At 39.9% G+C, this 25774-nt stretch overlaps 1 protein-coding gene across 10 annotated transcripts in view; it reads right to left on the minus strand.

Annotated features, from left to right (window-relative positions):
- Positions 1–25774, minus strand: part of ryr3 (ryanodine receptor 3) — a 347517-nt gene that overhangs the window by 117686 nt on the left and 204057 nt on the right. For 7 of the 10 annotated variants that reach the window (XM_043697978.1, XM_043697980.1, XM_043697977.1 and 4 more), the window contains exons 45-55: positions 25082–25184; positions 24726–24846; positions 19083–19252; positions 18085–18305; positions 15031–15121; positions 13273–13413; positions 10502–10665; positions 7144–7222; positions 3895–3984; positions 1526–1663; positions 253–318 (exon numbers count right to left, since the gene is read on the minus strand). In XM_043697978.1, the coding sequence (XP_043553913.1) occupies positions 253–318; positions 1526–1663; positions 3895–3984; positions 7144–7222; positions 10502–10665; positions 13273–13413; positions 15031–15121; positions 18085–18305; positions 19083–19252; positions 24726–24846; positions 25082–25184 (1384 nt within the window). The remainder of the gene's footprint in view (positions 1–252; positions 319–1525; positions 1664–3894; positions 3985–7143; positions 7223–10501; positions 10666–13272; positions 13414–15030; positions 15122–18084; positions 18306–19082; positions 19253–24725; positions 24847–25081; positions 25185–25774) is intronic. The other 3 variants (XM_043697981.1, XM_043697979.1, XM_043697973.1) reach the window with 1 other exon arrangement.

The following is a 25774-nucleotide window of genomic DNA, read 5'->3' on the forward strand; positions in this document are numbered from 1 at the left end:
TTACATTGGCTCCCATGACATCACTAACCTTGGCTTTGTGAGGACTCCTCAGTGATGTAAGTACTTCAATGCTGCAATTATATCGCTTTGGACTATCTGCTCTTACACTTGTTCTAAGTCAAAACTGTGAACAGGTCGAGGGCCAGGGTGTCATAGTGAAACACTTACTGAAAACTAGTCAGCAAGTATTAGTTAATACTGAACATTTAATAAGTAACAAGAATGAACTCTGAGAAAACTTGACCAACTAACCTGATTCTCTCTGGACAGCAAAGCATTAGACAAGTCAACAGGAACAGGGGTGTATCCTCCTGAATTCTGCAAGAAATGATACAAGTAATTTGCACCAAAATTCAGAGCCATTTTCATTCTAAATTTGAATGATTTATATCAAAGCACCTGTATAATTACGACTGACAGCATATTTAGCAAACAAGCTTGAGCTATTCATTTTATTTCTGGTACTTGATTGTCACTGGAGTGAAATGCAGGCACTTTCAATGAAGTGAGATTTATTTGGCTCCATGGCCCCTGTGTTTGCAGAGAGATTGGTAAAGCTGAGAGATTGGAAACAGCCAAAGAACTGACTAAGGCTAAGGTTGAGGAATTCCTGCTGAAGTTGACAGCAAGACACCATAACCTTTTCATTCCATTTCCAATGAGGTAGTCAGTCAAACTAACTGGCTGGGTGGCTGTGAAGGTAGAAAGACTAGTGAAAGGAGGTGAGTACTGCATAGAGTTCCAGGCAATTGAATAGGTCATTGCTGTGATAATGGTGTGGAGTCACCATTAGCTGGATGGAAGGAGATGGGGAAAATCAGAGTTTGTTGGGGCTTGGAGAGGAGTGGATGGTGGTGCTGACCATTGATCAGCACCACCAAGAAAACATAACTGCTTGTCCAGGCTCACAGTTCCTGTAAAAGGTTATTTTCCTTGAGGTGCAAGCATTACCCAATCTTTCCTCCCCAAGGATCACATTTGTGTCAGGAAAATTTAAACTGTGCTCCCGAGTGCAACATGGGAAGTCTCGTGCCTCTCCACCCTGAGACTATTATGAAATTTGCTGCGGAACAAAGAACCACTAATAGGTCATAAGAACATAAAAGCTAGGAGCAGGAGTAGGCAATTCAGTCCCTTGAGCCTCATGGCCTGATCGCATCTCGGTCTCAACTCTACAAATGTTCATTGTCATGTTCTCAATTTGTTCCAAATCTGCTCGCCCTCCCTCCCTTGCCTTTCATGATAAAGTTCAGGAACAAATTCAGAATAGGCCATGGAAGAGTTTAGGAGAAAGTGAGGACTGCAGATGCTGGAGATCAGAGCTGAAAATGTGTTGCTGGAAACGCGCAGCAGGTCAGGCAGCATCCAAGGAGCAGGAGAATCGACGTTTCGGGCATGAGCCCTTCTTCAGGAAAGGGCTGAAGGGCTCATGCCCGAAACGTCGATTCTCCTGCTGCTTGGATGCTGCCTGACCTGCTGCACTTTTCCAGCAACACATTTTCAGAATGGAAGAGTTTGACAATACCTGAGAAACTTTGCGCAATTTCTCACTTTCCAGGTGCTGGATCATGGCTTCACTTTCTTTTGTTCTTTCAATGTTCCAATTCAAAGCCAGCATGACTCGGAAAGATTCCTTGGCTGGCCAGCGGTAAAATTCTTTTTCCTGTGTTTGAAGAATTATACACATCACCTACTTAAGACCGCATTTGCAAATATGCAGAATTAATTCTGAACATTTAACAACTACTCGATAAGTGACAAACTGTATTACATTTTGAAAATTTCAAACATCGAATTGTTTTGAGGTCATGATATCATAATAGAAACAGATACAGTATTTTTACTAAGTGAATGTTTTTTCTCACAAAATATCAGCACGTTCCAATAATGTATTAAATGTTCTAATAACAACTATTACAACACAGATGACTCAAGGTTAACGCACTGCAGTAAAGAATCATTTCATCTGACCACACTTCCAGCTATTTTGTCTACCTATTGAACCAGTGAGGGGGTTTGGTCCAAAAGCCAGTAACACTAAGTCAAAAATTACAGATGTCAAAAGCATTTTTTAAAGATGTCTGTGGAAAGGGTTGAATAACATTTAAAAATTTACAAAACTGATGTACAACTGCTATTGTCAAACAATTATCATTTGTGAGTCACTGAAATTGTGTTTGTTACACTACCAATAAAGGTGAGTATGAATCTGCAAATCCTTCCAACATATGTGAATGGCAGGCAGGAAGAGTGGGAGGGAAGCCTGTTCATGTATGTGACAGAAGCAAAGTTGGACCCTGCAAAAAGTGTTTTTTTCCTGGAAAAAGGGTTTAAACAGCTCCCATCCATGTCCTCTCTTTGGCCAAGCTCATCCTCACTTTAAACAACATCTCCTTTAACTCCCCTCACTTTCTTTCAATCAAAGGGGTGGCCATGGATACCCATATGGGCACCAGTTATGCCTGGCTCATTGTAAGGTATGTGGACATTCCTTGTTTCAGTCCTACTTGGGACCCTATCCTCAATTCTTTTTCGAGTCCATTGATGAAATCGTCAGCGTTGCTTCCCTCTGTCATCTGGAATTGGAAAAATCAATTTTGCTTCTAATTTCCGCCATGCCCTCACCTTCACTTGGTCCATTGCTGACTCCTCCACTCCCTTCCTTAACTTCTCTGTTTCCATTTCTGAGTATAGGCTGGCCACCAATATCCACCACAAATCCACTGACTCCCACAGATACTTGAACTAAACATCTCACACCCTGCTTCCTGTAAAGAATTCATTCCATTCTTGCAGTTTCTCTGTCTCCATCACATCTGTTCTGATGATGCCAACTTCTACAGGCACCTCAGAAATGTCCAGCCTTTTCCTCAATTGAGGGATTCCCCATCACCGTGGTTGACAAGGTCCTCAGCTGTGTCTGACCCATCTCCCTCACGTCTGGCCTCACCCCTTCTCATCTCTCCCACAGCACCAATATGGTCCACCTGATCCTTACTTATCATGCCAGCAGCTCCCCACCAAAGGATCCTAAGCCTCCATTTCCGCCATCTCCAGTGGGTTGCCACCAGCAGATACATATTCTACTCCCACCAATTGTCAAGATTCCGCAGGGAGCTCCCGAACACCTCGACCCACTCCTCCTTCACTTCCAATATCCCTCCACAACCCAATGATACCTTCCCATGCAATTGCAGGTGGTGTAAAATCTGCCCATTTACTTCCTCCCTCCTCACTATCCAAATCCCCACACACACATCCAGGTGAAACAACAATTTACTTTCCCTTCACTCAATCTAGTCTACTGTATTCGCTGCTCACAATGTGTTCTCCTCCACATTGGGGAGATGCAATGCAGATTGGACGATCGCTTTGCAGAACACCTACATTCTGTCCACAGAAAAAAGTCCTAGTTTCTAGTTGCCTGCCACTTCAACACACCTCCTCCATGCCATGTCGAAAGATATACAATAATGATCTCAGCTGGCAACTCAATTTCAGGGATCAGGGAACTGATGTTTAAAGTCCGCTATCATTGATAAAAGTAGCATCGACAGTAATGCAAAACAACCAGCTGATGCATTGATAGATATATCAGAAAATTGGTAACATGCAAAAGTTAATTTATTCTTGATGTTTAATTTTGGTTAGCTGGGTATAGAACACAGCACTTCCAAACCAAATTATTGAGAAAGCGATGGAGGTAAGTTTTTTTTCAGTCTGACATGAAATGCACACTTTACTCAAGAGAAATGCCTTTCAATTACTTGAGTATTTAGGTGCAAATTGAGCAGAGTCACAGTGTAATAGCAGTACTGACACAGTTTAACTGTTTAAAACCTCCCTGCAATAACTATCTATTAACATTACAAAGCTCCCATTAGTATCCCTTACCCTTTCTGTTAATGTTTTATATGGTCTCAGTAATGGATGAGTCTTCATATTTTCATTGATTGAATCACTGTATGTCCACCCATTTTGTATCTGTAGAACAAGAAGCATAATTATAGGTGCTGAGCTGAAACATACTCAGACGTTAACTTGTTGTTGATAATATTCAGTTGTCACAAGCAGTCCAGTTTAGTTATCAACATCCTTTTAAAATATTACTTGTGGATCCCTACTTTACTCCAGACATTATAAATCCTCAAATTTAAATTAGCACTCAATTCTTTTCCAGCAGCATTCTTTTCAACAGCCCTATCTTCAATGTGCATTTGCTTCTTCTGATACAACACCAGCTCTGACAGAACAAACATTCCCCACGCCCTTAAATCCAATATAAAATCCACAAAGACTATCTCAGTACAACACAACCCTCATTAGAACTTGATATTTATTTAGCTTCCAACATCTGTTCAATCGCAGTAAGATAATAGCAAAAATGACAGAAAGGTTAATTTTATGACAGAAAAATGACCATGGATCTGGGTTTTACAGGAGATGGCAAAAAATGCCCCCTTTTGAACTAAAAGATGGAACAGGCCTGCTTTAGCCAGCAGTGGGACCAGGGGAACATGTTCCCCGTCAGATGGCAATTATCATGGCTATTGTCTGGGTTGCCACCACCTTAAACCACTCCTTCCCTCACAACCAAAGAGCTACTAGCTCATTCTGTCTTGTTTTATTTAATCATTCATGGGATGAGTGAGTTGCTGGCTGAGCCAGTATTCATTATCCATTCCTAATTTGCCTCGAGGGCAGTAAACAGTTACCCACATTGCTGTGAGTCTCATGTAGGCCAGACCAAGTAAGGATTAGAGACAAAAAAAAACTGCAGCTGCTGGAATGCAAGGTAGACAAGCAGGAGGCTGGAAGAACACAGCAAGCCAGGCAGCATCAGGCGGTGCAGAAGTCGAGGTTTCGGGTGTAAACCTTCTTCAGGACTTGAAGAAGAGTTACATCCAAAAGGTCGACTTCTCATCCTCCTGATGCTGCCTGGCTTGCTGCGTTCTTCCAGCCTCCTGCCTGTTTACTTTAGACCCGGTAAGGATGATAGTTTCCTTCCCTAAAGAATATTAATGAATCAGATGGGTTTTTCCAATAATTGACAATGGATTCACTGTCATCATTAGACTCTTAATTCCGGATCCTTTTTATTGAGTTCATAATCCACTATCTGACATATCAGGATTTGAACCCGGTTTCCCAGAATGTTTCCAGTGATAATACCACAGGGCTGTTGCTTTCCCGCACTCACATTATGACAGTACCTCTAGCTGGGTAACCACAAAAAAGGGCTGTTGGTTTGGGAAGGCCAAGAACAGGCAAAAGTATGCCCTAATAATTGACGGGCGTGGGAAGGGTGGCAGGAGTAGGGCCGAGCAGTTGGGAGGCACAGATAGCAAAGATGCAGCTGGGTCAGCCATTGCCAATGTGGGACCCCTCCCTGTAACACAGAGGGGCCAAAATGGAGGGCGACCCTCATCCCCAGAACCTGCTCGGAGGTCGTCAGGTTTCACAGAATTTTCTACCCATACAAGACAGGCAGTGGGGATATAATGTCCGGAGAGATAAGTTATAGTCTTTAATTAGTCACTTAAGAGGCTGAATTGGGTTTCTGGCAGGTATTTTCTGGCTTCTGCTTTTCAGCAGTTGGCAAAATAGCATATCGCTAGGTGAATGTTTGGCACACCCTGCCTGCAATATTTTGCCAGCCTTCCCACTTGTCAGCATTACAAAAGAGCCAATTAAATTCCAGCCCAGATTACAAATTTGGAGTTGCTGTAAACATTTTCTCAGGGATAATGGAGCAGCCAATTCCCATTAGCATCTTCCTTCAATGCAAGTTGACTCATGAGGCGTGATACACTATTGGATGATAATATAGTCCAGGGTCACAATACAGCTCCAGTATTAGTGCCACAATGTATATGCTTCTACAATTTCTCCAGAGATAGACTGAGCAAATACCTAGTGAACCACAACGTACTCTGAACTGATAAACTGCTTTTTTTCACAAGAACAGCAATCACGATCAAACTCTCTTAGCGAAACTTGTGAGATCCTGAAAGGTCTTAACATGATGGACGATGAAAGGCTGTTTCCCCTGGACACAAAGGGGAACCAGGTGACACAGTTTAAAAATAAGATCTATCCTGTTTAATATAGGGATGATTTTTTTATTAACCTCTCAGAGGTTGCGTGTGTATAGAACTCTCTTCCCTAGAGACTAATGGAGAAAGGGTCATTGAATATTCTTAAGGTAGACTAGATTCTTGACTAATAAGGGAGGTAGAAGCTATCAGGGCTAGGCAGGAACATGGAGTTGAGGCCATAATCAGCTCAGTGAGATCTTCGTGAATGGCAGTGCAGACCAAGGGTCTAAATGGCCTATATCTCTTCTTAATTCGTATGGTTGCATGCTCATTCAAAACAGCCCACTCATCCTCATGTAATAATATAAAACTAATGCTCATACCAATCTTTCCAGGTGAACCAATAGTTCAACTTGCTTGACTTAAATCGATAGCTTCTAAATGTCTATTTTATCCTCCACCCTTTCTTAAACACTAACTACCACTACCTTTGTTCCAGTTTTATTATTGTTTCTGTTCACAGCTCAAAAGGGATCAAAGGCTTTGCCACTTAACATTGATTTGTCAATATTTCTCTGACATAACAATTTTTCACTCCCTATGTCTTTTGTTACATGTCATCTTTGATATGTCATCTCTCCCACATTTTATACACTCTCTTCCTTTCCCTGATGTATTGCTGAGAAAAGACACATTTTGCCAAAATTTTATATCTTGTGCTCATCAGGACAATTCAGAGTCAATACCCCAGTTTAAAATTTAAAGAAGGTTGGGAATTAACTTCGCATTATTATTAACTGGTGCAATATCCTTGGAAAATGTCCATCAGAGTCCACTTATCAACCAACCAGCACACTTCTCTCACACAGTATAAAGGGTGTGAGGTATTGATCATTGCTGAGGAAAGTTACTGATTATTTGTTATTTTACACTCTTTAGAGAAAACAACCATTCACAGCGTATGAATCACCATTTAGGTACCTTTATTAAAAACATCTAAGAATATGCTTTGCTTTTAAAGTTAATGATTAAGGAAGCTCTTTTCCAATTCTTTTGTCTAATAAAATACGCTCAAAGTTAAAAAAAATCAAACCTGATTCATTACCTTTTCAAATGCCCACTTCTCATGTAGATGCTCTGCATATTTGTTGACAATATACTCCAACTTCTCTGGAATTGAAATACTGGAACAAATCAGAAAAACTATTTCAAAGGGTCCACTTTTAATGTTTAAAAATGTTTCGAAACACTTTATCAACAAGTGTCTATCAAAAAACAGATTTAAAATCATTCAATAACTATTTGCAATTAAAATAGTGAAAGACTATCAAATTTGGCTAAGAACTATTCTGCTTTGAATATTTTCTGCTTATAATTTTTTTTGCTAGTGGGATGCAAATAGAATTATGGAGATGTACAGCACAGAAGCCGACCCTTCAGTCCAACTTGCCCATGCCGACTAGATATCCTAAAGTCATGTTAGTCCCATTTGCCAGCCTTTGGCCCATATCCTTCTAGACCTTTCCTACTCATATACCCATCCAGATACTTTTTAAATGTTGTAATCGTACCAGCCTCCACCATTATTTGGATATTCGAAACTGACTCAGCTGTCTTGAAGAGGTGTTCTGAAGCATCACAGGAGCTGAAACATTAACTCTCTATTTTCTCTCCATGGATGCTGCTGGACCTGCTGAGCTTCTCTGGTAATTTCTGTTTTCATTTCTGAATGCCAGCATTCTCAGTTCTTGGTTCTATTATAGATTCATTTTTGTTAAGCAAAGGATTATAGGTATTGCGTTCAGTTCTGGCCTCCCTGCTATAAGAAAGATGTTGTAAAATTTGTAAGTGTACAGAAAAGAGTTACAAGGATGTTGCCAGGGTTGGAGGGTTTGAGCGAAAGAGAGAGACTAAATAGGCTGGGGCTATTTTCCATGGAGTATCAGAGGCAGAGGTTTATAAAATCATGAGGGACATGGACTGAGTGTATAGTCAAGGTCTTTTTCCCAGGTTAGAGGAGACCAAAACTAGAGGGCATAGATTTAAGGTGAGAGGGGAAAGATTTAAAAGGGACCTAAGGGACAACCTTTTTACACAGAAGGTGTTGCGTGCATGGAATGCACTGCCCTCTAGTTTTGGTCTCCTCAAATCTGGGAAAAAGACCTTGACTATTCACCCAATCCACATACCTCATGATTCTATAAACCTCAGCCCCCAATACGCCATGGAAAATAGCCCCAGCCTTATCAGCCTCTCCCTATCGCTCAAACCCTCCAACCCTGGCAACATACTTGTAAATCTTTTCTGAACACTTCCAAGCTTCATAACATCTTTCTTATAGAAGGAAGGCAGAACTGAACGCAGTACCTGTATACCTTTGCTTAACAAAAACCTATCTATAATAAAACCAAGAACTAAGAATGCTGGCATTCAGAAATGAAATCAGAAATTGTCACGGAAACTCAGTCAGTTCAGCAGCATCCATGGAGAGAAAATAGAGTCAATGTTTCAGCTTCAGTGATGCTTCAGAACACCTCTTCAAAGACCGCTGAGCCAATCTGGAATCTCCAACCAGTGGAGATAGTTTATCTTTATCTACCCTGTCTTTTCCTGTTATTACCTTGAAGACTGTGATGTTCATGAAAAAGTTTGAACTTGCTTCCGCAGCTAAGTTTATGTTTGATATATTTTCTGACAAAATCATTGTCTTTAATTAGATACAGAATGCATTGAACAACTTGACTGATATCATGTGCATTTGAACAATTTTCAAAACTAGTATTTGAAATTCTATAGTGATTGCTTAGCAACTTCAACTGCTGCAATTTTACAGAAAAATCTGTTAATCTACTTTTACAAATAGACCAATAATAAGTGCCATACAGCATGAAGTCTATTGCCATTTTGACATTTTTTTAAATCAAGAGTCAGTTTGCATCTTGTTTTTATATTATTGCTTTCAGATAGAACTGTTTATTATTATGAAACTAACTTACACTACCAATTTTTCTTTAATATAACCATTACCACTCATTTTGTCTTTCATTACATGCCAGCTTTGACATTTAATTTCACTCACACTCTATTTCTGCCTTTTCCTTTGTATTGCTGAGAAAAGATGTAATTTACAGAAGCCTTCATTTTGCACTCATCAGGACACGTTAGAGCCAACTTTCCTTGTTTAAAATTTGGCAATTAACTGTCAGTTGTCATTAACTGGTGCACTCACCACAGCAACAACTTTCTATCAATCAGAATCCACTTGTCAACCAATCAGCACTCTTCTCTTAGACTGTATTAATGTTATTTTTCCTTGACATGTTTTTTTTAAATTTCCCTGTTGAGTGCAAGATGAAAAGTTTTGACAAATCTACCTGTTCAGCAATTTTTTAGATTAGATTAGATTCCTTACATTGTGAAACAGGCCCTTCGGCCCAACCAGTCCACATCAACCTTCCAAATAGTAACCCACCCAGAACCATTTCCCTCTTAACACTAACACTAGTGGGCAATTTAGCATGGCCAATTCACCTGACCTGCACATCTTTGGACTGTGGGAGGAAACGGGAGCACCCGGACAAAACCCACACAGACACGGTGAGAATGTGCAAATTCCACACAGACAGTCACCCGAGGCTGGAATCCAACCTGGGACCGTGGTGCTGTGAGGCCGCAGTGCTAACCACTGAGCCACCGTGCTGCCCTAAATAATTCAGTTCTGTTCTCCTACACAGCTATTTTTAGTCTTTTATTCTACTTCGTCCTCTCCCTTAATTGTGCAAATCTGTCAATTTACCAACTCTCCTCAATTCCAAGAAACATTTAAATTCAACTCATAGCATTAAATCTGTTTCTCTCTGCATAAATAGTGTCAGACTTGCTGAGTTTTTCCAGCAGATTTTAGGGGCCAAATGGCCCACTCCTGTTCCTTTTTCTTATGGTCTTTCTGTTTTTTCTTTCAGATTTTAGCATTTATCATGTTTTGCTTTTAATACCTTACACAAACTTCACCATCCAGAGAACATATTTAAAATAAGTTCTAAAATACCTAAACATAGTTTTCTAAATGTTTGGATCGTAACAAATCACTATGTAGTAAATAATAAAATTGTTTAGCCATAAATAGACATTATGGGTAAAATGTTAAAGTGTGTGTCAGGATGCATAAAGCATTCAAAGTAGATAATTTTCAGCCTTCTGAAACTGTGCACTTCGCAATTTGTTAGAATTTTGTACTTGAAATACAAATAGAAATTTCAAATTCACCTTCTGTACCCTGATAAGAGGTGGATTTTTAAAATCAGGTTGATGAATTTGAAAATTTACTAATTATCTTCTAACATGATGAGGTAAGTAGCAGCACAAAACAAGAGAAGTGAGAAATATTTCTCTAAACCTTTGTTCTGTAAAAGAATAAATAGAACATTTAAAGAAAACCATCTTTATTCATTTCAGTGCCATACTTAGAAGTGTTGATAGGTTTTGGGTCAAAGTTGCCTTCTTCATCCACTGAATTCTGCCTTTCCAGCACAACTGAAAAGCTGGAATCCACATAATCAGGTGACAGAGCCCCTCCTATAGCACTCAGGCATGGCAAAGCCATTTTGAAGAGTTCAGGGTTGTATTTCTGCCGGAAAAATTGTGACTTATTAAAGAAAAACACATTGAATTGTTCACAGTGAACAACATTTTTTTAATGGAAGTGAAAATATGCTAATACTCTATGCAACTCCAAACAAACTCAAAACAATTGATTTCCATAGCATTTATAGTGGGAATCTAATGGAAGAAGGACTAGGTACTACAAATAAAGAAAAATATATTGCAAACCAAAAGTGATTTAGATAAATGGATAAAATGATGTTTTTTTCTAAATGAATTGTTCTATACTAATCCTCATGGACCTTTGTTCCTCAACTTCGATTATTCTAAACAGTCAAGCTGATACTAGAAAGTTAATCAATTACTAGGCAATATTTCAAATACATTTAATTTTCCAATAAAATGAGTTATTCTATCATGATGAGAATAAATAAGTGGCCAAACTGTGTCCTACATTTGGAAGAATTTAACAGTTTAGTGAAAAACAAACACCATTCTGCTTCAAGGAGTTTCAAACTGCAAATAGAAACTCAGTTTACTTTCTTGCAGAAAAGCCAATTCAGAAGAGGCACAATTAAAGTTTAATGCTGTTAAGAAGCATGGACAATATTTAAGTAGCTTTCCAGCTTCCTTTGTGAAAAACTTCTAGAACAAACTGTATATGTCACACATTTAATACATTTGAAACACAACTGATTCAAATGCTGAAGTTTAATAAAATAAGAACAAAACTGGTATAAACTTTGGATTTTGTGGCCTGTTACTTCTACAATACAAATATTCATTGTTGTACGCAGGATTGGCAAAATTAAATTGAGAAACATAAGTTAAGATGTTGGAAATATAGAAAAGTCAGGAGTAACATTGGATTGAATTTTCACATAATTTGGCTTGGTGTCATTTTAATTGAATTTTATGGAGGGTTTCTCTCCACATGGTCTGGTTAGTGTCTCATAACCATCCTAAACTCTCTCATTAACTACCGAACTCACCTTATCTTTGTGGCCTGCTTGTCCAATGTTAGCCAAATTCTATACTCACCCCAACTTAATGTACCTGCTCCTGCCAAAATAGTTCAGGAAATGTCTAGGATATGGTCAGAGGAGGGTTGACTTTTTCACTCAGGATGGGTAATGGGGATCATAGCACTAAACCCTGCTTGCCCACTTTGCGATCGCCATCCAAGATGGTATCCACAGTCCAGATGAACACCCGGAAGTGCAGGAAGTAGGTCAACTTTCTTCTCCACTCCTCCCTCTAGGTTAAAAAAAGCATTCCTCTATCTGCTACCTTGCACTCACTATGTCTCTGTCGCTGCATCTAGCTCCCACCAAAGCTCATGTTCTACCATGCTCAGTGTTTCCTGAAGCATCTTCCATCAATCACTACCTCCCACCCTCCAATCTCTCATAATAGGCATAGCTGCTGCCTACTCATTCACTTGGAACACCACAACTCCTTTCACTTACCTGCACCAACACCAACAGCTGAGCCACCCACTATCATCTCACGCAATCCCTTCCCATCTCTTGCTACAGATGAAAATGGCACACAATATTTGATATGTGAAGCGATCTTAAGATCCAAGTCCATAATGCCCTGAAAATGGATAAGGTGGTAACGAAGGCATGTGGCATGCTTGCCTTCATCAGTCGGGGCATTGAGTATAAAAGTTGATAAGTCATCTTGCAGCTGTATAAACTTTAGTCAGGCCACATTTCGAGTACTGTATGTTCTGGCTGCCACACTATAGGATTGACCTGAAGTCTTTGGAAAAGGTGCAAAAGAAGTTTACCAGGATGTTGCCTAAATTGGTGTGTATTAGCTATAAGAGGAGGTTGGACAAACTTGGATTTTTTTAATTAGAACATTGGAGGCTGAGGGGTGACTTGACAGAAGTATTTGAAATTATGAGAGGCATGGATTGGAAGGATAATTGGCGTCTTTTTCCCAGGGTGGAAACGTTAAATACAAGGGGACATAGGTTTAAGGCGAGGGGATAAGTTTAATGGAGAAGTGCTTGGTACGTGTTTTTTTCCCACATAGAGGGTGGCAGGTGACTGGAATGCACTGCCAGAGGAGGTGGTAGAAGCAGATATTATAGCAATGTGCAAGAGGCATTTAGAGAGATACATGAACATGGAAAGAATAGAGAGATGCAGACAACATGCAGGCAAACTGAATTAGTTTAGAAGGGCATCATATTCAGGACAGACACGGTGGGGCATGTTCCTCTGCCGTACTGTTCTATGTACATCTGGGACTTGGTTGAAAAATGCGACTTGTTGGATTCAATGTTGAAAAAGGCCTCAATCATTCGGGTCTGGGAAAGGTCTGTCCAAGATACTGAATAATAGGTGAGAACAGCAGACAAGAACAATATTGAGAGGTTTCTGAAAGAAGAAGCAATACAATTTGAACATGCACTGACCTTTATTGAACATTTAAAGTTTAGCTTTGCAACAACTTTAAATGTCAAGTTTCACGTTTTTGAGGAACCCAATTAGGAATACTTTTTTTATTCAAGTGCAAACATGGCACAGATTTAATTTATAATCTTGAACTTCAATTTACCTCTTTCAACCTGAAAGGTCAACAACTTATAATACAACTTAGGTAAATGTACTGTTACCTTTGTAGAGAGTGAATCGAAAATTCCCCAGAACAATTTTTTAGTGAGATGTAGTTCTTCTTCAGATGCACTTCCATAACTTCCCCATCCTGATGCCAAGCAATAGTATTTCCAACACTGCTCATAATGACTGGCTAGAAGCTGTAGTTGATAAAAGAAAATAATATTAATTAACTAAAACTAACACAGCAGAAAAAAACTATTTACAAAATAATCAAATTAATACTTCCAGACTGAATTCATGCAGATAAAGTGGAATAATAGAGGGACGTGTGATTTAATATAAGTTCTGCTTCTGATGAGGCAGAGTAGCCTGGTTACCATGAGAACAGAGAGCCAGAATAAGCACTAAAGAAATACACGTGTCAGCACACAAAGAACAAAGTAGCTGGTTTTGCCATGAGAAGACTTACAAACTAAAGGCAGTTTGATTCAAATACTCTGAACAGACAGAGAAGACAGAGGAAGGGAGAAGGCTGATGGAGGGGGCTAGGGTAAAGAGGCAGAGGTAGGAAAACAGCAAACACTTTGTAAACCAGTGGGGGAAAGTGTGTTCCCTGTAACCACTCATGCAGAATGCTGGAGGGAATTTATGTTCTGGTCAAAGAGATTTAAGGACATTTGAAGATTCATCCTGATGCGACTAGAAGGAGGAATCTCCAAAGAAGTCTTTGCTGCCAGAAGTCAGTTTCAGATTGTCAGAAAACCGACGGAGACTGGATGCTATTGCTTGGCAATACAGTGATGAGATGAAGTTGGGAATATCATTGGATTGATTCCTGTAAAGGCTACAGTTATTCTGAGGCTGTGGCTATTATGTGTGCTAAATTGAACTCTAACTTATTAATATGGTCAATAAAAAATCAGTATCCTGTAGATTCTAATCTCACTTTCTGAAGCTCAATATTCAAAAAGTCAATAAAATGAATTATTGACATGTTGATACTGTTTAAAATCTAGAGCTCAGATGTTCTGAATATTTACTACTTGCTTTCTGGTGTTCTCCGAACAGGACAGTGGGGGAAATGGATTTGGGGCTGTTCTGCTAGCCCCTACCACCTTTTGCAGGTTTTCCTGATTGGAAATGAATGGTAAGTGCTGATTACTTGTATCAGTTCATATATATTAAATATTATTAAGGACTAATGCAACACCTAGCATTATTGTTTCAGTGAAATTGTGTGTTATTTCCTCATGTTCAGCATCATAAAGACAGTGAAGTGGGGATTTAAAATTTGAAAGGTGGCACAGCCCTTGATATAAAGCTGAAAACTTAATTTGTTTTATTATATTTTGCTCTTAACTGACAGCACCAGTTATGCTATAATTAACTATTACTAGTGATTTCACCCTTCCCTCGCCTAAAATGTGTAACCGAGATGTCCAGGAAGACAACAAGCAGGCCATCACAAACATATAACAATGACTCTGTCATTGGATGGTTTAAATGGGGTTAGGTCAGAGGCTGCATTGTCAGTGATGCATTGAGACTTCTGAGGGATTGGGAAATCTAAACCTGTATTTCTTCAGAACACTTTGCAAATGAGTAGGCATCAGTATCAAAATATCAAGATGTATTGGTATTTTTCTTACACCGATGAGCTATTCTAACATTATTGCTATCAGTTTTGAATGGACATCCTTTATATAATACATGGGCATGTGATTCAATATGTCTTCCTTTTGTTGCTTTTCAATCAAATATTAACCATATTCACGTTCATAATTTATCAATACAAGATTGCTTTTTGCAAATACCTTTAAAGGCATTTTACAGTACTCATTAAGAATGGGAACATCGAACACAAAGCGACGCAGGAGTGGTTGCAACATTGAAGGCTGTAGGTGCCTGAGGAACAATGGAAAATTACATAGTTACAGAGAAATAAATGTAAATATAGATTCTTTTGATATATCATTCACATATTAACCTGAATAGACAAGTTGGTATCTCATATTGCAAAAGATTTACAAGGGTGTTGCCAGGATTGTGTGGGGAGGGTGAACTAGAGAGAGAGGGTGAATAGACTGGGTCCTTTTTCCCTGGAACATCAGATGTTGAGGGGAGATCTTATCGAGGCTTTTAAAATCATGTGGGGCATAAATAGGGTGAATAGTCAAGGTCTTTCTCCTCAGGTGGTGGGACAGTTTCTCCTTAGGGGGCACAGTTTTAAGGTGAGAGGGTGAAGATTTAAAAAGGATCCAAGGGGTAATATCTTTCATTCAGAGGATGATGCATCTATAGAACAAGCTGGTCAAGGCCGGGACAATTACTACAACATTTAAAAGGCAACTGGATGGGTATATGAATAGAAAGGGTTTAGAAGGATATGTGCTAAATGTTGGCAAATAGGACTAGATTGGATTGGGACGTTAAGTTCAGCACGGACAAATTAGACCTAAGGGTCTGTTTCCATGTTGTATAACTCTATGGCTAACTATAGCTTGCAAGCAGTCAAATACATGTCATCGTCCCAACATAAATTTAGATGGGAAGAGAACATTACCAACTCACAATTTCCCAGTATGTAGGTACAGCTCAAGGGATATATGACAGCACTTGTTAGTTTTCTTGACTATGTTGATGCATAGCTTCAAAGACATAGAGGAGCAAATATCGACAAAGTAAATCCCTAATGGTCTGGTTGCTTTTCATTAACTAATGTTGTCTCTTAGCCCTTCTTCTTTATCTACACAAAAACCATTTGGTATTATCATCTGCAGGCATGGTCTTGGCCTCTTGACTGTCAAAGTGCTTGCCTGACATCCAGGATTGGATAAAATCATAGAAACGCACAGCATGGAAGCAAACCATGTGACTGTCTACCTTGTGATGACTCTTTAAAAGAACAGTCCTGTGCTTTTTCCCACATCCTATAACTTAAATGCAACTCTGCAAGTTTCTCAGTAAGTGCCTATTCAATTCCCTTTTAAAAATAATTATGGAAACAGCTTCCATTAATTTTTCAGGTAGAGCATTCCAGATGATGCTAACTCCTGAGTTAAAAACAATATTCATATCATGCTTCTACATCTTTTTAAATTTATGATCTCTCGTTATTGATCCATTTGTCAATGGAATCAGTTTTTTTCTGCTTGACAAAATCTTTCATCACCCTGAAAATCAGGTCATTTCTCTCTCTCAAGGTTAGGGACAATAACCTGGTGTTGTGTGATTTTTAACTTTGTACACCCCAGTCCAACACCGGCATCTCCAACCAAGTTTAGAGATGACTTGAAAGAGATTCTCGAGACGGGACTGCGACTTCATGTATGTATTAGAACACAAGATATATTCCTTGCTACATCAGAAACTCTGTCAGGTTGCAACAGCTCTAGTCTCCTTCCTAACTCCTAACAGAGGTTGAACCAGACCCTATATATTCTCTTCATCTCCTTATACCCTGTAACATGACTCAGATTGCATGTTTTAACCCATTTGCAGCTGAAACACTCAACCATGCATTTGCCACTTCCAGCCTCTGCTAATATGTTCACCTGACCAGCTAGTTATTCTCTAACCTCTGTAAGACTTAACTCTACTGTCCATGACCCTTTCTGCACCAAATCCTGCTTGCTCATCACCCTTTTAAAGTGTCTCCCAGTTTCCCAAAGCTCCATGTTGAAAATTCTGATCTCAATATTGAAACGTTGAAAGCCATGTCTTTCACTATGTCTGCAACTTCGTTCAGCCCTAAAAATCACTGCCACTCCTTCATCAAAGTCTCTCTTCCTCCCTTAGTTGAATAGTCTTCAATTCCCTTGGATCCAGGGTCTGAAAGTCCTTTACCTAACCTATCTCTCCTCCTTTATCACCTTCAAGTATACCTTGTTTATCAAGCTTCTGATTATTAAAAACTGTCGTGTTTCAGTTTTATTTTAAGACCAACCTGTGTCTAAATGAACCTCCTTGAATCAGTTCAACTCACTTGCTTACATTTTTATTGTTATCAGTGATCAACCAAAAAGAGATGTCACTAAACATTACTATATTGCATTGGTGTTCCTTTGTCCCATATACAGTCTGAATTCAGATACAGTCTGGAAGTAAATAGAGGTTCTAGATTTGATACATGTATGTGCATGGTTTCAAATTTGGATGAAGAGGTCTGGTGGGTTATAATAGTCCAATCACGTCACAATAATCTTGACATAATGCATGTTTCTAATTTGTAAAATCAGCCAGCAGGAAGGAACAGGAAAAAACCTTTTAAGCATTAAAATGTGATTTTTGTTTGACTGAATTCGGGATGCTTTGTAATTTTTTAGTCGTTAGTAAATATTTTTACATTGTACAGTAAGTGCATCGAAATTTGAAAATAAGGATTAGACACAGACACAGTCATCAGAGGTGGGTATGGAAGTTACCCAGTTCTCCAATCATCAGCCCTTTCATATCCAAAAATGACATCTTTGTGGATGTAAATGCTATTTCCTGTCAGGAGCTGCCATATCAAAAACATCATGGCCTTAGAATTAGTTGATTCATTCAGATAAACTTAATCTGTCTGAAATCACATTAGACAGCTCTCTGTACTGGTCTAGCCTTTTCAGCTTCGTTCTGGAATCAAACTTTTGAGGATAATTTTCTTGAGCAGTAACCTAGTGGAATAAAGTGTGACAGAAGTCAATGAAACAAAAATTAAGCTGGCTTTCTAAATGGTGAGGGTTCCATTCTCCCAGAATATTGTCCAGGCAATTAAGCCGGCAATTCCATAAAATACTTAATTTGTATTCTTCAAAATATGAAAATTCTAAAAGATCACTGGCGGTATTTCTAAAGACTTGAACATAAAAGTAAATGTATTGTACCGGCAGATAGATAATAAACATTCTTCAATTGACTCTCTCTGGGCTTTGGTAAGACCAGGTCCTTTTGATAGTCTGTAAATTGTGTGCAGCGTAGAGTCTATCACTGAAGCAAAGTGCTCAGTTCCAGCAAATAGAGGTGCACATCTGGTGAGGAGTGGAAGGACTGCTGAACAGATGTATCTATTAAGGGCAAGAGCTGTCTCTGAAGTACTCAAAGCAGCCTGTTGGAAAAGACAAACAAGTATTTAGAGAAAAGTATTAAATATGCTTTTTTATCTATATCCATGAACAAGAAGACAAAAATAAATTATAACAAGGAGCACTAGCCTGAATCTTTCACACATACATTCATCCCATTATGTCAGTGATAATTACAATTCCTTCAAAGATGCATCATGTGACTAGGACTACGGTATTTTAAATTGTAACTAGGTATGCTCTGGGCCATAATCAGTTCAGACTGATCAAAATGTAGACTTTCCTTTCCGTTCCAATTTTATAAGTGTCCCTCATCTAAGAAAACATCATTTGTAAGTGTTGCTGGCTGTAGCTGCTCTTTCATGTACTGTAGAACAAGTGCATATTCATATGAACAAGGTAAGGTAAAGTCACCATAACCCAAGACCCTCAGGGCTCTCATTAGAGAGAGAGAGAGACAATTGATGGCAAGTTTAACCTGAGAGTCATAATGCCTCAGATGAGGGGTGAGATTGAGAAGATGGGAGCCTCATGATGACCTCAGCCAGTGTAGGAATTGAACCCATGTTGTTTGCATCACTCTGTACCACTAAGCAACTGGCCAGCCAACTGAGCTAACTGACCAAACATCTATCCAACATACACTACCTCCCTTTAAAAAAATAGATTCATATATCCACCACTGGCCACCCTAATGGGCATGAGAAGTTTACAGTCATGCGAAAAAGTGTAAATAAATAATAACAGTTCACATAAGAAAATCAAATATGCGCAGCTTTGCCACCTTTATGTTGACTTACTGATTCAAGGGAAGCAGATGCTTTTAAATCAGGTAAAAATCCAACTTCCAGCAAATGAAGCAGGAAACTTTGGTCCTCAATACCATAAACACGGTCCAGAAACAATACCATGGGCGCCTTGTGGTCAGGACAGAAACTTGCAGACATAGATGGCTCAGAAATAGTTCCATCTGCCAAAGCACCAAAATATATGTTCAAAATGCTGTTTAATTGCAGCTTAGCAATTATTGCAAATTGTTCAGGTATTGTGTTAAATATGTTCAAATTACTGACACGAGTCCGACAACAACAATGCCCCCAAGTGCAACTTTGTCTCTTGAAGGTTTGACTCTACCTGGTTGCAGGTTCATGAATGACACTCACTTCCCATCATCTCACCCAAGTCTCAATCTTTCCTGTGTGAGCCCAGTCAAGATGGTTCGCTTACTTACCTATGACTCTTCAGGCACGTCCTCGGTACATAGGAACAGGCGTGGGTCAATCAGCCCCTCAAGTCTATTCCACCATTCAATGAGATCAAGGTTGATCTGTGGCATAACCTCCACATATCTACCTATGGCTCATATCCCTTAGTACTTGTGCTTATCAAAAAATAACCTATCTCTTGAAATTAACAATTGATCCAGCATTCATTGTCATTTGTGGAAGAGAGTGCTTCCCAATGTCTCTCCTGAATGGTCTGGCCCTAATTCTTAGAATGTGCCACCTAGTTCTAAAATCCCCAGCCAATAGATATAGTTTATCTTTATCTACCTTGTTTCTTCCTGTTATTATCGCGAAGACTTCGATCAGATCACCCAGAGAGAAAATGGGCCTAATTTGTATAATCTGCCCTCACAACTTAACCCGTCATGTCTAGGTATCAATTTGTAAACATATGATGGACTCCCTTTAGGGTCAATTTATCCTTTTGAAGATGTGGTACTGAGATCCGCTCACAGTACTGCAAGTCGGGTTGAATCAGGAATTGGCAGAACTGCAGCATAACTTCTATATCCTTGTTCTCCAGTTCTCTAGATATAAGGGCCAGTATTCCATTAGCTTTCTTCTTCTGAAGGATCCTCCAGAACTCACCAAATCCTTTCAGACAGCATCACAGAGAATCTTTGTGGAAGTCAGCCCACCTTTTTTTTTGTCATAGAAGCAAAGAGTCCCTACAATGCAGTTAGAGGCATTTGGCCCATCGAGACTGTACTGATCCTTGGAAGAGCATCCCAGTCAGACCCACCCAACCACCCCTCCCATCCCTGTTACCTGCATTTACCATGGCCAACCCACCTAACCTGCACATTTTTGGAATGTGGGGTGAAACCAGAACACCCAAAGGAAACCCACAAAGACAGAGGGAGAATGTGCAAATGCCACATGGACAGTTGCCCGAGGCTGGATTGAACCAGCTTTCCTGGTGCTGTGAGGCAGCAGTACTAACCATCGAGCCACTGTTCCGCCCTTGGCACTATTTTAGAGGTATGAGTTGCCATACCTCAATAAGCAATTACAATTTAAATGTTTAAAGCCACTTTGAAGGATTAGTGAGGTGTAAGTGGATGAGAAGGTAGGTTGATGAAGGGGACACAGTGGTAGGTGGGTAAGTGATGGGGAATAGCTTTCCAGATGGATGAGGGGAGTTTGCAAGCCCTCCAGAGCAAACCTTCAATGATAGCATTCAGCTGCTCATCACTTGGCATAAATAGCACACAGTGGGAGGAGTTAAAGGAGAAAGCAGAGATAGATGATTAGCATTAGGCAGTAGAGTTTATTCAACAATGTGACAGTGGGATTAGAGCGTAGTAGACCTTTGATTAATGCTATGTTGCAGTATTTAACCTTAATATGTAATAATAAACGGTATTATAAAGAAGCCTTTAGTCAGTTCTTGACCTTGTCTTCTCCTTGAGCAGACTGTCTTGAAACCAAACCCATGGGTGTGAGCATAAAACCACTCAACAAAAGAAGTGGGTAGCGTGGCAGGTGAACAGGAGTTAGGGTGGCACATGCGTGAGGGCATTGTAAGTGGGTGAAGTGGTAGGCAGATAAAGGACATAAGTCAGACCAGGGGATAATTTAGTCTTGTGGAATGGTAAGATCGGATTGGAGCAATAGTCGGAGGGGTTATGCAGCTAATTAGGTTGAGTTAGAGGAAGTTAGTGCATGAGGGGTGTAGTCAGGTCATGGTGGTAATTGGGGATCGGGGTAGTCACATCTGTTTTTAGGCAGCAGTGGATATGGTGGAGTCAGAGGGCTGGGAAGTTTAAGGATTAGGAGAGGTGGTCAAATTGATGAGGGATGGGCATTATCCAGTGTCTAAGAATGGAGGGAGACAGAAGATGGAAAATTATAGCCCAGTGAACCTGACCCTGATCAGTGATAAGATTTTATAGTGGGTTGTTTAGTAACATTGGTACAATGTTATGGCCTTGTTCTTTGTACTGTTTATTTTTTCTGTATTGATGGGGGTTTTTTATATATAAATGTTTCATAAAAGATTTTGAAAAGCTTTTCAATAAAAATACTGAGATAAAAGATTTTAGAGCCCATTATTAACGATGAGGTGGATGAGATGGCAGAGCACTTGGAAGTACTCGGTATGTCTGACAAATCTATTTGTATTCTTTGAGGAGGTAACAAGCAAGTTAGATAAAGGAGAGCAAGTGGACATGATGTATTTGGATATCCAGAAGAACTTTGACAAGGTGCTGCACAGGAGTCTCCTAAATAATATAACTGTCCATGATGTTTGGGGCAAGGCAGTGATATGAATTGAGGCTTGGCGGACTGGAAGAAGGTAGAGAGTAGGGATGAAAGGCTCTTTTTCAGGATGGCAGCTGGTGACCGGTTGAGCTCCGTAAGGGTTCATGTTGGGACCACAATTGTTAACATTATACATTAATATTCTGGATGATGGAACTGAAGGCATTGTTGCCAAGGTTGCAAATGACACAAAGATAGGTAGAGGGGCTGAGGAAGTGGGGAGACTGCAGAAGGACTTGGACAGGTGAGGAGAGTGGGCAAAGAAGTGGTACCTGAAAACAGTGCGGGGAAGTGTGATGTTACAAATGTTGGTAGGAAGCATAATGGGATAGACATTTTACTAATTGGGGAAAATCTTCAGAAATCTGTGGCACAAAGTAACGTTGGAGCCCTGCTTGAGGATTATTTTAAGATTAACATTCAGATTCAGCTGGCACTTGGAGGCCTGTGACCAGTGGTGCTGGGTCCTCTACTTTTTGTCACTTACATAAATGATTTGGACGCGAGCATAAGATGTACAATTAGTTAGTTTGCAGATGACACCAAAACTGGAGGTGTAGTGGACAGCGAAGAGGATTACCTCAGATTACAACAGGATCTGGACCAGATGGGCCAATGGGCTGAGAAGTGGCAGATGGAGTTTAATTCCGATAAATGCGAGGTGCTGCATTTTGGGAAAGCAAATCTTAGCAGGACTTATACACTTAATGGTAAGGTCCTTGGGAGTGTTGCTGAACAAAGAGACTTTGGATTGCAGGTTTTATAGCTCCTTGAAAGTGGAATCGCAGGTAGATAGGATAGTGAAGGCGTTTGGTATGCTTTCCTGTATTGGTCAGAGTATTGAGTACAGGAGTTGGGAGGTCATGTTGCGGCTGTACAGGACATTGGTTAGGCCACTGTTGTAATATTGCATGCAATTCTGGTCTCCTTCCTATCGGAAAGATGTTGTGAAACTTGTAAATCTTTTCTGAACCCTTTGAAGGATGACGCCAGGGTTGGAGGATTTTCACAGAGGGTGGTACGTGTATGGAATGAGCTGCCAGAGGAAGTGGTGGAGGCTGGTACAACTGCAACATTTAAGAGGCATTTGGATGGGTATATGAATAGGAAGGGTTTGGAGGGATATGGGCCGGGTGCTGGCAGGTGGGACTAGATTGGGTTGGGATATCTAGTCGGCGTGGACAGGTTGGACCGAAGGGCCTGTTTCCATGCTGTACATCTCTATGACTCTATGACTTAGGAAGACAAATGCAATGATAACATTCATTTCAAGAGGGTTAGAGTACAAGAGCTGAAATGTACTGCTGAGGGTGTATAAGGCTCTGGTCAGATCATATTTGGAATTTTGAGAGTAGTTGCGGGCCCCATATCTAAGGAAGGATGTGCTAGCCTTGGAAGGGGTCCAGAAGAGATCGGAGGGGGTAGGTGTGGAGCATGGTGGCTCAGTGGTTAGCACCGCTGCCTCACAGTGCCAGGGACCCAGGTTCGATTCCAGCCTCGGGCAAGTGTCTGTGTGGAATTTGCATATTCTCCTCATGTCTGCATGGGTTTCCTTCAGGTGTTCTAGTTTCCTCCCACAGTCTAAAGATGTGCAGATTAGGTGAATTGGCCATGCTAAATTGCCCATAATGTTAGGTGCATTAGTCAGGCGTAAATATAGGGTAGGAGAATGGGTCTGGGTGGGTTACTCTTTGGAGGGTTGGTGTGGACTTGTTGGGCCGAATGGTCTGTTTCCATACTATTGGAAATCTAATCTAATCTGATCTAATCTAATCATGAGGTTTACAAGAATGATCCCAGGTGGGAAAGGCTTGTCATATGAGGAGCAGTTGAGGACTCAGGGTCTCTGCTCGATGAAGTTTAAAAGAATGAGGAGGAATCTGATTAAAGCATACACAATATTGAGAGGCCTGAATAGAGTGGACATGGAAGATGTTTCCACTAGTAGGAGAGACTAGAACCTGAGGGCACAGCCTTCGAGTAAAGGGACAAACCTTCAGAACTGAAATGGGGAGGAATTTCTTCAGCAGAGGGTAGTTAACCTGTGGCATTCATTGCTGCAGAAGGCTGTGAAGGCCAAGTCATTAAATATATTTAAGACAGAGATAGATAGGTTCTTGAACAGTAAGGGGTTTAGGGAGAGAAGGCAGTAGAATGGGATCAAATGGTCTAATTCTGCTTCTATATCTTATGATCTTATGAAGTAGGGGGAGATCTATACCGCATTACAGGAGTAAGACATGGCTTTTATCTAACACTTTCAAGGTAACTATTCAGCTCAGTGAATTAGAATCCTCTGAAGTCTTGTAAATCTAAATCAAAGTTGGGGACTTTTAAAGAGGGTTCTCGATGCTGGGTAACTGCACACCAGACATTTATACATCCCAGGCAATTTCCCTGTAGTCACTGTGTCCTATGAGTTCTTGTGGGGCACTCACTAGTCTCAAATATCCAGAGACTGGAAGACCTAGGCATTAAAGTGTCGAGATGATATTCTAACATGGGCAAAGCGAGTTTGGTAACACAGCAACATCCAACCCTATGATGTATGTATACAAGTCCAGAACGAATGACAAACAGGAATGGGAAGTCTGGGTGATACCCCTTTGTGAACAAGAGTGCCATACTACAGACACTAAATAGAAAAGATGGAAGACAACGAAATGGCACAGAAAATTAAGTCAGAAAAATAAGACAGTTTGAAGGAGATGAGCATTTTCTCTGTAAACAATGTCACAAGCAATCATATGTTCTACATATATAATGTACAACATAATCCACCGACCATCAGAACATAATTTGTCATTTTACTCCAGAGAACAGCATGGAAGACTTCTAGTTTATATTAAAGGTGATGCGGTTTACAACATTACATTAGGGTTTATAGCATACCTTGGTTAACAACTGGCAATTTCAGTGGAATACTAATAATGCCCACCAGATCCTCAGTTGGCACCAGGGACCGGAGTATTGCTCGGATTCGAATAGCTTCACCTTTACCTGCTTGGATTAGCTGATACAATAGTTAAATTGTTGTAGATTTGTAACAACAAGGATATGCATTCAAAATCAAAATAAATTCAGAAGCGTTCCTGTTATTGTACTTAAGACTTTAAAATGGATCATTACCACCTTCCATAAATCTTCATGACATTAAATATTTCAGAAATTGATAATTTATCATTGATTCAACACTCCATAATCTCAATGAACTCAATAAACATATTGTTTTTAAAAATATTACTTACATGCATTTCTGGAGCACATCGGCCGAGAAGATCAATCAGAGCAGAATAGAAGGACATGATGGAATAACCCATGTGTACAATTTCCTCATCCTCCTCTTGACTACTGTTAATTAAGAGTTCATTTTTTATAGATATGAGATGGTATGCTATCATTTAGATATATTTAGACCATTTAGATACATTTAGACCACAACTTTAACAGTACATTAGCAAGGGAGGACCTGAGATCAGAAGAACAATGTGTAAAAACTGTTTGAGCGAATTTCAGAAACAGCAAGGGACAGCAGACATTGGTTGAACTTATTTATCGGCCAAATTTATTTATTTAGGGTAGTGTGGGGCATGACATTAACAGGGAATGGTAGAAGCAAGTAGCATGGGTAACACAGTTATTATGGGTAACTTCAATCTGTGTAAAGACTGGGTAAACTACTCGAGCAATAAAGCTGAGGAGGATGAGTTTCTGGAATGTTTTAGGGATGCCTTTCTAGAACAGGATGCTGAGGAACCAACTAGATGGCATGCTTTTTGAGCTCTATCACAACATTTAAAACTTGACATTATCTACAAAAGTACAGTTGTTCTTCTGAGGCAAAAATGTTAAATTTCAAAATGGCAAGTTATTAAAACATTAGGCACAAATTAGTTGAGATGGACTGGGAAAGACATAATTGTGCATAAGTATTGGGATAG

Source organism: Chiloscyllium plagiosum, chromosome 10, assembly GCF_004010195.1.
Source record: "Chiloscyllium plagiosum isolate BGI_BamShark_2017 chromosome 10, ASM401019v2, whole genome shotgun sequence".
NCBI classification, from domain to species: domain Eukaryota; kingdom Metazoa; phylum Chordata; class Chondrichthyes; order Orectolobiformes; family Hemiscylliidae; genus Chiloscyllium; species Chiloscyllium plagiosum.